Below are 13,977 nucleotides of genomic sequence, written 5' to 3' on the forward strand. Positions count from 1 at the left end.
CCTACAGATCTCCTCATTTCTGATTCGATCTCTAGGGGAAACTCCGAGCTTCCTCATAAGGCCCATAGTTAGCGACCACGTCTGCGTTCCGTAGGTTATCACTGGCAACACACCTTCCTTCAATTTGTACTGTACTTAATAAACTATTTTCTTAATGATTTACTCATTTTTTTTCCACTAATAGTTTGTGAAATCATTAAAATTGCAATAATGAGTTACTTGCCACATACTGGTTTAAGCTCAACTTCATCGAAGTCGTAGTAAATGGTATGATGTGTAACTTTGACATTCATTTCAACAAGGGTCGTGATTGGTCGCTACTCGCACACCGACTGTGTCCCTCCACGCCCGGGTCTCCACTGTGTAACTCTGTGTATTGTGTGTCCTGAATGGTAAATATTTCGCACGCTGCATGGATAGCACCCGTCGTACCCCAGCGTCACCACAGCCTCGACCAGCTGGACATGTTGCACCGGCAAGAGCACGCCGCCAGTTACGGAATGTACCCAGCGCCCAGTAGGATATACCGCCGGGATTGTTACAACCAGCCGGGCCACGTGTCGCACCATCGTCCCTTTTGAAAAGGGCTGTACTGTAAGAAGTTTCGCCTGAACGATTCGACGATTTAGGCATGGACTTTGATCTCACTCGTGATGGTGTTGTGGGAGTTGCGACATTGTTGTGAATTGTTATGTCGTTATGTGAATCCATTGTTGTTAATTGAGCGAATGTTTAGGCCACAGATGACAATAAGAAAGTGTGTGTCTAAATCCTTAAAATTATTCATTCCTCGTGCTATCCTACGTTTGTAGAAAGAACAATATTGTAAAAATCTTGCAACGATGGCTTTGACAATTAATTATTAAATAACGAATACGGCTGTACGGGCTTCAACCCTTTGCCTATCCTAATAATGGACGAAGAAACCAAAAAAAAAAATAACGAATGTCGCAAATGTCAGAAAATTGTAGGAACCAACTTCACCCTGTAACTTTTGTGTAATGCGCGCGCATCTTAAAATTTCACTCTCATAATTTTTTCCTAACGCGCCTCAAGAAGTATAACTTCAAAATGATTGGACCCTTTGCTTTGTTTTTTACTCTAGCTGGACATATTCGTTTGTAGCACTCTTATGACATGAACAACGTACAGTTGAACCGCCCGATCGTCCTCGTACTCTGGGAGTGTTACTAACGACTACCGCCACCAATGGACATAACTTATTAGTTCGGATACTACTCATGGCCTTATTTAGTCTTGTTTAACCTCTATTTGAGTAATGGTAATATGTCCAGACACAGTAACTTAACAAAGCTCAACTTGATTTATGATAATATGGTCGGCGTCATAGAGTACGTAGCCATTAGAGCGGCTATATTGGCAATTATCAGCCGATATATATTCAGATGACTTAATTTAAATTGATCGTATAACAATATCTTACTGTTCCATTTGATGTTTTGATATAAATAGTTAGCCATCCAATTATTCTGTTATAGATATCAAATTCCAGCGATTCAAGGAAGTATGTCGTTCCGGAAACTTTCGACGTAAAGTTTTTCGAGTCTCACTTTCGGCCGAAAACGATTTTTTAGAGCTTGTTTTATATTATATAAATCCTCTATAGGCTACGTGCTCGATATCTTAAAATAGCAACTTTATCGTTCTGTAAGGATCTGTTGTCTAGGCGGTAACCTTAAAGTTAATTATGGAACTTGTTATCGGAATTTTAAAATTAATTAATCTTGTATTGGATTTCTTTCCTTAAAATAAAATACTGCGATCTTTTAAAATATTAAAGTTTAATAGAAAAGCTTTAAGATGACGACTTTCATATAAATTATCTCGCTGCAATAGTTGTAGGTTGAATTTAAAGTTTTAGAACCAGTTTGTTATATAACCGGGACCGTTGTCACTTCTTGTCGTTTTCCTTAGACTGTAAGTAATATGTTAATTCAACATTATTTATACGTATTTTCGCGTGAAATTAAGTTCTAAAACGTTGCAGTACAAATTTAATAGTTTACAACCGCTCTTGTTTGAGTCTACAAATCTTGAATATCATCTTGACCGGTAAACAAAAATAATTGAGGCCCGATTTCACCAACACTGAATTTACACTAGATTAGCTATCCCAGTTTAACATTGCTCTCTCGATTTATTCGATGTTCATCTTAAATTTCGTTTCACGACGTTAGTCTATAGATATCTTACTCTCGTATAGTAGTAGTATAGTATTTAGGTATAACTGTACTTCACAGTGACAGAGACAGTGACACTACTACTCTGCAAATAGCAGCTTACTCGGCCGAAATAACCGTTTTATTTGAGAATAGAGATCTTATCCCTAGGCTAAATGTTGGATGTGCGCAAAATAGGCTTACTCGCGATTAATTAACAACTTATTCCTGGTACAAGATTTATACGACGTTGGTGAAATCGGCCCTGGTTAACATAAACTGCCGGTAAGGATTTCTTTACTTATCTCAAGTTAGCGCCATGCTCTGTCGGTAGTGCCAGATATAAAAATTATTAACATGTAGCGTACTATTTCATAAAGAAATTATTACAATAATTTAAGTCAATAACAACAAATTAATTTGAGCTTAACCAGCTGTATTAATCTATTATATTAAATAGTTTTGTGTCTTATAATAATAATATAAAAAAGCCCGTGTAATTTTTTTTAAATAGTTAGTAATGTAGTTGATCCGTTTTCGCCTAACAGCTTCGTTTTCGCGTTTTAATATTATTATAGTTAAGCTGTATGTATGGTGTGAATCTGCTCAATATGATGATTTGAGGATTTAAATGAAATTAAAATATTGAATCAATAAATATATCTGTGATCAAAACCTGTGTTACTCAAAGTCTTAGGGTTCTTATAATAATGCAAAATGAGACCTTAGTTTAAATGTCTCCCACAACACTGATCTGCATTATTTCATAATTTCCCCTTAAATAAGGTATATAAAATAGTGATAATAATATAACCAATATATACTTATAAGTATGTTGTCAATTCTAGAAAATATGACGTTCATATTTTGATGTTCTAAAACGTAATTAAGACTTGGCAACTTGTTAAATAATCTAGGTATAATCTAAGGTTTAAATATAATATATGTAACCAAATAGTCAATATTTTTCCGTATTCATTACTTTATTGTTTAACCAAACTTTAAAAAGAATAAATAGATGTTTATAAAGTATTATAGGACAATAGTGAAAACTTATTATTAATAAATTAATTTCTTATCACTCTCGATTACCTAACCGTCGATTAGAATGATTGGTTGAATGCACCATGAGCTGGAGATATACACCTCGTATTGGCCTGCTTTACAATGATATCATAGGACTTAGGACCCGTACATATTTTCACCATAATATTTATATTAAACGTTTTCCATGCTATTCAAAGTTTAATAAGTTAATGTTTAAATATTAGTCTTTATATATTATTCAATTCAAAATATAGAACTTGCGCAGTTGTTATGTAAATATGATTATAAATATAGCATTAAGCAAAGCATAGTAGTTAGTTATATTATTATATTATAAACTATATGTTGGGTTTGTATAAAGGAGGATGGCGTATATATTTTGAGCAACACTGATAATAATTAAACGTTAATATTCAATTTTTCTGCTTAAAGAATATTGGAAAATATTTTTTACTTAGGAATGAAAATCTGTACTATGTGGAATGTCAAATGATCTGTCGGTCGGTCAGTTTTCTGTTCGATATATTCATGATTTCTATTGTATTTAAAAGGCATAAAAAGGCATTTATTTTCTCAAAATTCATTCCTTTTGAATTCTTTTTGATGTCATTTCTAATAACTACTAGATACTACTACCGCTTCGGAAACAAATGGCGCTCTGAGAGAGAAGAAGCGGCGCAAGAAACTCTCCCAGCATTATTTTTTAGCGCTCTTTTCAATAAAAACATACAATATTGTACAGTCAATTTCTATCGCTATAAAATAATCACAATCTAGTCCCAGGCTATCCGATCATTTAGATATTCAGCAGTGGAGTAATGGAATTTATGACAGAGCCATTTTTTTATAAAACATTTAAATTTATTTATAGATAATGCCTGAACAGTGGCTGGGACTTTATTATAGAAGTGTATACATTTACTTTAGGATGTTCTCATTTCAGCTGTATTTATGTTTGTTTCCTTGTTTTTCCGCGGTTTGTGGACCCACTAATAATAGACCGAGTAATATCATAGTCTCAATATATTATTTGGTTTCAATGGAATGTCAACTTATTAATATTTAACCCGGTTTGTCGTTATTTAAGGTTATCTTTGCTTCATAATATAATATTTATCCATCATAACATATCTGCTCCCATTGAAGTGTATTAATCTTCGGCCGATTTCTTACCTTTAATATTTCAAATTTGTAAGCCATACTTCTTCTTCATTCTGTTCGGCTTTTTCTATACAAGAATGTTTTTTCAAATTATATACTATTTGTTATATTGTAATTTTCCCTTCCCTAAAATATGGTCGAGGTAGACGTAGGCTGGTAGTGAACGGTCTAATTAGGCTCGTGAACGGGTGCCTTTTGTGGTGGTTGGATGATCGTGTTACCCAAAACTCTGCTTCAGGTTTTGTTTTAATTAAATTTATTTTATTATTTATAATCACTGGTAAAATACTCGCATTTATTTATTTTCATTGTGTGTGTGTAATGAGACATCTACTACATCGAATGGTGGTAAATGTAAAAAGAAATCGTTTGACATTCATAAGTGTCATTTCCCTGACCTACACTAATAAAGTGATTTTGATTTGATTGAACTTGATATTGTTAAGGCATAAAAGGCATTTATTTTCTCAAAATCGATACCTTCAGATTTTTTTTGATGTATTTCTAATATACTACTACCGCTTCGGAAATAAATGGCGCTCTGAGAGAGAAGAAGCGGTGCAAGAAACTATCTAAGCATTCCTTGTAACACACATAAAAGTGTTAGTTATTTTAAAGTAGCACTTGATCACAATAGCTGTGCTGGTGCTTTAAGTAGGACACTAAGGGTCTTATTGACACGCAGTTAATGTTAGAATGTGAAGTAGTACGCCGCGCCGGCGTACCGTACGCCGCGGTTACGAAACGTGTGCTCAATAGTTATAATTCAATTGATACTAGAGTTGTTAATGTAGTCTGCTAGCTTCTGACACACTTGTCTGTTATTAGTCATGCGGGACAAGTAGTATCTTGGCACTCGCTGTCATCATCGTCGATAACGTCGCAAGAGTTTCACATACCATTTAGTATTACTAATGCGACGATTTATGTATTATTTCAGACTCCATATTCGTTTTAAACTTAAACTTTAATTTTATTTATTAAATTAAACTGTCAGACGCGTCAAACTCAATTCAGTTTTCATATTTCGAAATTTGCGTGTGCCAAGTATAATTTGCGTGTGCCAACTATAATTTGCGTGCGACAAGTATAATTTGCGTGTGCCAAGTATAATTTGCGTGTGCCAAGTATAATTTGCGTGCGACAAGTAAACTTTTCGAACTCAATGCACGCAAGTAATTTTACAATGGGCAAACGGCTCTTTTTCAACCGCAACAGCGAGCGCCAAGAGACTACTTTTCCCGCATAAGTAATACAATAGTATATTTGTATCTCTAATAGTTATATATAGTTAGCGCGGACACGATGGTATACTAAATTAAATGGATGTAATTAATCAGCATACAAAAATTGCCTTAACTGCGTCTTTTTCGGCTAAAATACTCCGTGCACATAGGAGTATATAACATCTTCCATACCACTAATATAAAATATCTGGCTGCTAACAAATCCATGTCGCCATCAAAGAATTTTATGTGTATAGATAAGCTCTGTGGCATTAAACAATTGCTCACTGAGCTTCGGTTCTCACGCCGCAACCCGTTTAGTTCACTGCAAAGAGTATAATAATATATAGGGAAAAGAGAGCCCTCTCTACGCATTATGAGCTGTCTATTTGAAAGCTGGCGCCATCTGGAGATTGGCCCCGAAAACAACTATATATAAGCTCGAAATTATAAAATTCATTTTTAATGTTCTGACGCAATTAAATAAGTAACTCTACTTTTTAATGTAGGTATTACAATTTTTTACCATGTTGAAATTGCGCGTAGAGTTAGTTATCTAATTTTGTCACAACATAGAACATAAAGGATAGTTTTAGTAGTGTAAATATGCAAAATGGAACACGAGAGCTACATATACACGTGCAAACGCTAGGCGTAGCCGCCATTTTATGACCAGTAACACAAACAAAGAAAAGTTGAAAGGTTACAAAGCGAGTGACAGCTGTCAAAGCTTTCATTTTCGGGCCAACTAACAGATGGCACTACAGTCTTCTGAAAACGTCACTTTAAGCCGTCTGTCCCACCCCTGGGCCACTGCGAGCAAGCGAGAAGACCAGTGCACTGCTTTTGTAGGCCGAGAGATTGGTTATCGAAACGTACAACCGCTTCGATAACCAATGCGTAGTCATAGATACCGCATAGCACTGTCACTGGAAAAGTTTCTGAAGTATTAGTTGACAATTAGCCTGTCTGTGTGCAAATATCAGTACCGAATGATTTAAAAGTTTACCTCGATAAGGCCGACACTAACAGTCGACAATTGGACCGAACATAATTTTATATACATCCCACAGTTCATTACCAACCGTGAAATCTGTAAGACTTATGTGTGATAAAAGTATTCTCTCTATACCTGTCTCCTTTCAATTGTGAAACGAAGATTAATGTAATTCGAAATACGTTAGTGCAATAGATATTTTAATAAGGTATAGTATATTCTCATGTTTTAATGTTGATGTAAAATAAATTTAATTGTCTATATTTTTTCGATGTTTAGTCTTCATATATATACTTATTATATCGTAGCTTTTATTCTGATATATGAACACATGCGTTATATAGGTTATAAAATAAAATGTTAAAAATAATTTATTTTAATAGAACATTGTTTTTCGTAATAAGTGTTGAGCTTAGGTTGTTTGACGTTTATATAAAAAGACTCGGAATACAGTTTAATTTTATCTAAATGTATCGAATACTATTTGTGTATTTTACAAAATATAATAGCTGCATTGAATACCGGAGATGAAAAATAATAGAAATCAAATGTCGCACATGATTGGAGTGTTGTTGATCAATCGAACATTAATGTTAAACAATAACCAGTCAACAAAATACACATAAAGTAATTGTTGGAGTTTACTCCTTAAGAATCGATTTTCATATAAGGCGCCCGGTATGAGACAAATATGGAGAGTAAAATCTACTCATCAAATGACATAGTAACGATTCTCTCATTTAAGTAAAAACAGACTTTGACTGCTTACAAATGAGCATTAGCATTGTATTCTCCTGTCGGCCACCAAGTGTTACTTTTGAAAATTATTTCTTTCGTGGCGAATTTGTGTTTGTGAAATGTGAATGGAAACGCTGTAATTTCTTAGAATGAATACTACTCCTTTCACATCACGCTTTTTTTTTGAAGCAAACAAAATTAATTTTAATTAACTTTAACTAAACTTAGATTTTGTAATTCTATTATTGTATTGCACAAGAGATGCTCACGTGCGTCGGTACTGCGTTTCTCGTCGGTATACAGAGATATTACTTTTTCGAGTTGGCTATAATAATGCAAAATATTTATTTAGTTCAGGTTTGTTTCGGACAGTGACAGTTGACACACGACTAAAGAGAAATGTGTGCTTACATTGTCTTTAAGCACAGTTTTGCCGATCCGATATCATACTGCGATTGATATGTCCTTATATTATGTGTATAGAACGTCATTGTTTAATTATAATAGATTTGAGAAATTTTAAATTTTGTAGAAATAGCTGAAATAATAAATGACCATTAGACTGTGTTCCGAGGCGATACATTGACAATACCCAGTGGTGATCCAGATGTTCTGTAGATGTTTCAAAGTTAATAATGTTATCCCGGGCTGCTGCTATATGTGAGTGGTGACGAGTGGGACACCATGTCATTGATGCACTGACCTCTACTATTTACATAAGATTGGCGGCTGTCAAAGTGCTTTTGTGCTTGTTTGAAATTCGCCATTTTCGCGCTGTTGGCCATGTAGCGGTCTGCGGTACTAAAACTAGTGATGACGACCTTAACTTAACAAACATCGATTGATGGTTGGATGATGGAACTATTTACAAAAAAAAAAAATTTTTGTGTACTTTATTACGTTGATTCCTGAAGTATAAATATAGTATAAATACTTTAGCGTATGGTACGCTTCTCGCGTAGCCATTTATATTAAGACTTAAATTTAAGTCAAGCCTCGATCGCAATAGGTCACCCTGTAAGGATAGGGGCTTTATTGGTTAAATAAATAATATTATACATCAAAATTAGTACTCTGGACGCTAGCGAGTGGCGCTTCAAAAAGACACAAAAGATTTGCTGTCAAACATATGGAGCAACCTGTCCAGTGGTATTTATATAAGTCAGTGCAATGATGACATTTCTCGCGGTCGCCGATCTCTGGCGGACTGAATGTGTGTTTGTTAAAAAACAGCATTCGCGTGGAGCATGCTTCATAATGTCACGAGATTTTTTTGCGGAGTCGGTACCCAGCTGCGTCACTCATCACCACAATCTCTATTTTTCTAAGAGAGTGTATTATGAACGTATATTAAGTTGTATCATATAATAAAAACAGCATATTTTGTGTCGCTAACCTTTTCTTAATTTTTTTGTTTGATAAATATTTGAAATGTCTGCCCGCTACGAGGTATCCATACCGTGATCCATATGAGAGTGCGCCCACTGGCCAATACCGTATATTGCACGACGCGTCAAACATTGCCGCGTGATTGGTGGTAATGACTCGGTGACACGTTCTGATTGGCGCAGCGTCGGGCTCTTGTCGCTGCAGCACGCTCATATCACCTCGTAGTGTAGTGGCCAGTTCGCCCATTGGCATCTCTGGTTAGCTCAATTTTAGGTAATGTTAGGAGACGAAAGCCATACGATAAGACGTAGGCCATACTGAAAGTTTCTGATTTAAAAAACTATCACTATATAGATATTTGAAAATGGAACACTCCGAGAGTAGTTTACATTTCAGTTTGTGGGATTATCAATTGACATCGTTTTGAAAATTGTGTGGACGATTGTGCCATGAATTTCACCCCACACGATGGATGCTCTTCTCTGTGGTTATAGTCAACAAGAAAGTTGGCGGAGACTTCAAAAGCATCTGACGTGGAGCTCTACCTAGTAGCTCTGTGTATTGCTGGTTCATTGAATGATACGTGGACGTCATCATCTCTGTGAAGATTGTCGTGAAGGTGGCCTGACGGCTGATTTTACCGACACTATATTGATATCATAAACCAACTAATTGAAACTGATCAAACATAACATATTGGCTAATTCGTTCGGTATTAGGTATGATCCAAGTGCAAAATATTTTGCTGCTCTCCTGAAGATTCGGAAGTTAGTTATCCACTCGAGCCAGAAACGAATGCGTGTAGAGTGGTGCCGTCTAATGTAATGTAATAATGTATTATGATCAAAAATATAACGGAGGACAGTCGTTGTAAATAATATAATATTGTCACCGGTGACAAAACAAGGGACATGAATGAGAATTCAGAAACTTACAGTATGCGCTGGTAGCAAGCAGGAATATTGTATAGAATGACTTCTGTCATGAATCTTGCTTGGGGTGACAATAGTAGTTGGTATATAATACGAATGGCAGGCACAGTGCTACGATATAGATGATGTCACCGTTATGCACAGGTGACGTAACATCTGGTGGGACGTCTGCTCGTTTCTCACTGTGATCATGATGCAGAAATATATTATTAAATTTGTAATGGCAATATTATGTTCACTTCTCTGTTTGGCTAATTTTCTCAAACAGTTTGAATAATATTAATTAAAGTATAGAATGCTAGTTTTAGATTTATAACTTCATTTGAATATTCTATATTATTAGAGCATGTGCCTAAGTAATTAAGTTTAGAATCTCGTAAGATAATTAATTATTTACGACGTTATTGGAGTAACACTGCGATTATAATGTTTAATATTGTGGGGGTAGTTTGATATTTACCTAATTATCTAATTTGTACTGGACTATTAGAAATATTTTCAAAACATTACTATCTATTTTTCGCTAAGTAGAATTTATAATATTATTTAAATAAGATTCTTAGAGCAGTACCGTGTTTTTGTAGTTAATCCAGTGATACGCAATAGTTTTTGAATTAAATAAAAAATGTTACTCCATTATTTTATATATTAAATATTATTTTCTAAGATTATCGTTGTAGTGGGTCAATATCATCGGTATAAAACATTTGACTCCCCGCATTGGCCAAAATAGTAGATTGTGTACTAATATTATTAAATCGATTCTAAAAAAAAGGAGTTTTTATTGTATTATTAGACAATTTTATTTTATTTTCTTTTTTGGGAATATCAAACAACTAATATATTAGTATTTTCTTTGATAAACGCGAGTGTTTATTCATTTCAATGTAGTGTATGTGAGTGTTCATTTAGTCAAATAAAATGCTATCCTTTGAAAATATTTTATATGTAATTTGTATAATACAAAATAAAGATTTAATACAAAGTGATCTAATGAAAATGTAGTGTAACACGATATCACGTTTAGGAATACATTTCTAATTGTTTTTGATGATGAAGTAAAAATCCTATAATATGGCTACATCCAAAGACGAAATAACTATTGTCTATGAATTTACATAGAACCAAGTCCATACAATACTTGTATTACAGCTGAGAATAACTTTTTAATAGTTTTAAAGTTAGTAAATAGTTAGTAACATTTGTGGTTATATCTAACTTTAGTTTTCAAATACAAGGATTTTCGTATTCTCTGTTTTTCAACCGTAATTTTCTCCACAGTTTAGATCTAAATCGAATCGTTTTTATGTATATATCGACACTCAAACTCAAATACATTATACATTTGAGTTTGACTACTCCTAATTAGATTAGAGCGGAATTTTAATCCGTAATGTACTTTTCGCAGGAGACTACCAATGGAGTTGTAACACGTGTATGATGCCCGGTGAACAGTGGGATCCTCAGTTCCCCTCTCCACCAATTCCGGGCAACCCTAACGGCCCCCGCAACATCTGCAGACCCGGCGCTTGTGCCAACATCAGGCCTAACTTCCCCAACTATTACGCCAAGTCACCCCAACGCGCCCCGAGAGGCAGAAACTTCCCATATGCGAATCCAGGAATGGGGGACGGCCATAAAGGCGGAAGATGTAGAATTACTTCATCGCCTTACTGGTAGAGAGACGTTGTGGGTGAAACTGTGGTTCTGTTCTGTGTGTTTCATTGAACTTGTATATACGAGGAGCGTGTTCTGTGACGCTGTGAATGAATTGAGCCGCCAACTAGTGCTATTTATTTTATATTTAATGTAGCTCATGTTTATCTGAATGTATCGGACTTACTATCTAATGATGGCTAATCTAACTATCTTCTCACAGATTTCCGTCATACCCAACGTAGGCTTAATTAGACGTAGTTCCTTAGAAACGTTCCAAGCCACAAACATCACATTTTAAGGAATTCGTGTTTAAAGTTTAATAAATATTAGTGAATTACATACATGTGTGTTGAGCTACTAAGTCATGATGTCATTTAAAGAGTTACAGTAGGACTGCCTTTTTTTGTCAGTCCGTTAATATGAATCACGTGAACAGTTTTGTGTTCTTAACTCAATTTCGACATGATTGTGGTTTGGAACGTTTTTCTGGTATTACGTCCAATTGTAGTTTGAATACCATTTTATGAAGTCAAAATGTTGTTTCCACCGCTGGAGCAGAGTTACAGGCTTTTTAAACGTTCTCATTGGGAAGAAATATTTTTTAACTATTCTGAAGGAGTCCGCTGATTGTTCGGATAGTGACCCAGTACTGATGAGTTTGTTATTCATAAAACAATCTCAGCGATATAATGAGACAAAATACTATAGCGCAATACGAGTTGCTATTTTTTTATGATAATAAGGGACGAGACGAGCAGGACGTTCAGCTGTTGATAATTGATACGCCCTGCCCATTACAATGCAGTGCCGTTCAGGATTCTTGAAAAACCCAAAACAATTGCGCTCGTCATCTTAAGACGTAAGATGTTAAGTCTCATTTGCCCATTAATTTCACTAGCTACCCTCACCCTTCAGACCGAAACACAGTAATGTTTAAACATTACTGCTTCACGGTAGAAATAGGAGTTGGTCATAAAACTAATAATGCATCCAGTTTTCACGGACGTTTGGCAAATTCTGTCAAATAATTTAATCACTTCCTTCTAGCGCCCAAAGACTAAGACTTATTGATTATTTTAAAACATTACTAATTGGACTCTGTGACAGATTATTACCAGGTAAAGTCGGAAATTTATTTATAGTAAATGAATTTTGAGGTAAGGAAGATCAGAAGTGATCGATTCATTAAGTATCTTTTATGCTCTACTGTGAAGATTGATCACGAATTGAATTCTGATAATTGTTAGCCCATTGCGTTAAAATGGTTTTTAATTCTAAAAACTGTAAGAAAATTTAATTTGCATGGAAACGTCCGAAAACGGTAGTTTAGTTGACATAATAGAGAACAAGTTATGTTCTACGTTTTATTGCTGCGGTCTTAGATTAACCCCCTTATTCATAATAGTCTGCTCACTTAAAGAATTGCTAATTCGCACTCTGTGTTCTTCTATTGACCTGAGTCAGAATGAGAAAAAACACTACTTAGCGGCTGTTTTAAGTTAGCGGACCATTATGAATAAGGGGGTAGGGATCGGTCTCCGCTGAGCTCCAACAAGGTACCGCACTATGTAAGAACAATAGCTTTTTTATTACGGCAACTATTACATGCTTGTGTGCGTGGCATCTTGACACTCGATGGCATCTTTCAAATTTTGTAACATACGCTTCGTGTTATATTACATTGAAATTAATAATTAGTTACAAAATACTTATACAATACAATTATTAGCAAAGTTTAGCATAACATGTAGCACGTCAACGTCATTGTTCGAGACTGGCTCGAATACGCCCACATTTTTTGTTATGGACATAAGGGACGAGACGAGCTGAACGTCAGCTGATGGTAATTGATACGTCCTACGCAATGCAGTGCCGCTCAGGATTCTTGAAAAACCCAAAATTTTTGAGTGGCACTACAATTGCGCTCGTCACCTTGAGACATAAAATGTTATGTCTCATTTGCCCAGTAATTTCACTAGCTACGGCGCCCTTCAGACCGAAACACAACAATGTTTATAAATAGGCGCCGTTGTGGTACCCATAATCTAGCCGGCTTCCTGTGCAAAGGAGGCTCCCATTGGGCGTAGTATTAGTTGCCGCACTTTGCGACTACGCCTCTGCGGTCTCTAGTTGGAGCGCAGCGGAGTCCCAATCCTTAGTCTAAAACTGCGGTATAATAAGCTCATAGTGTTGGAGATAGACAGCTAGTTATTGTTAGTTTTGTGAAGAGTCAACCCTGCATTTATAACATTTGGATAATGGTAACTGGATCTAGTAGGACACCCCTTGTTGTATCGATATCGATGTTGTATCGATATCGACCTACCTACTTATTGGAAAGACTATTATTTTATTTAACATTTCGTGAAATTTTTGCTGGTAAACGCCTATTTACAAAGTTTATTTGTTTTTATTTAAATTGCATCAAGTTTATGAACTTAACACCCAAGTACCCAACGATATCATAGTACACTAACAGATATATGTTGTTCCCGATATTGTGTTTTATGTTGTTGCCCTGGCATTATTTTATTTATAGTATTATTGTTCTGTTCTCTATGATTTTAATTTTTTTTAATGTTTGTAGAACAGCACTGTACCATTTATTTTTGTTCTTCGCTTGAAGGATGTAATATAAGATATAAGAA

General features: G+C 35.2%; 1 protein-coding gene across 2 annotated transcripts in view; it reads left to right on the forward strand.

Moving 5' to 3' along the window:
* The window catches only part of LOC126974208 (sex-lethal homolog), a 34,025-nt gene extending 20,048 nt beyond the window's left edge, over positions 1-13,977 (forward strand). For both annotated transcript variants that reach the window (XM_050821661.1, XM_050821660.1), the window contains exon 8: positions 11,079-13,977. In XM_050821661.1, coding sequence (XP_050677618.1) covers positions 11,079-11,350 — 272 coding nt within the window. In that variant the 3' untranslated portion in view covers positions 11,351-13,977. The remainder of the gene's footprint in view (positions 1-11,078) is intronic.

This window comes from Leptidea sinapis, chromosome 31, assembly GCF_905404315.1.
Source record: "Leptidea sinapis chromosome 31, ilLepSina1.1, whole genome shotgun sequence".
NCBI lineage: Eukaryota > Metazoa > Arthropoda > Insecta > Lepidoptera > Pieridae > Leptidea > Leptidea sinapis.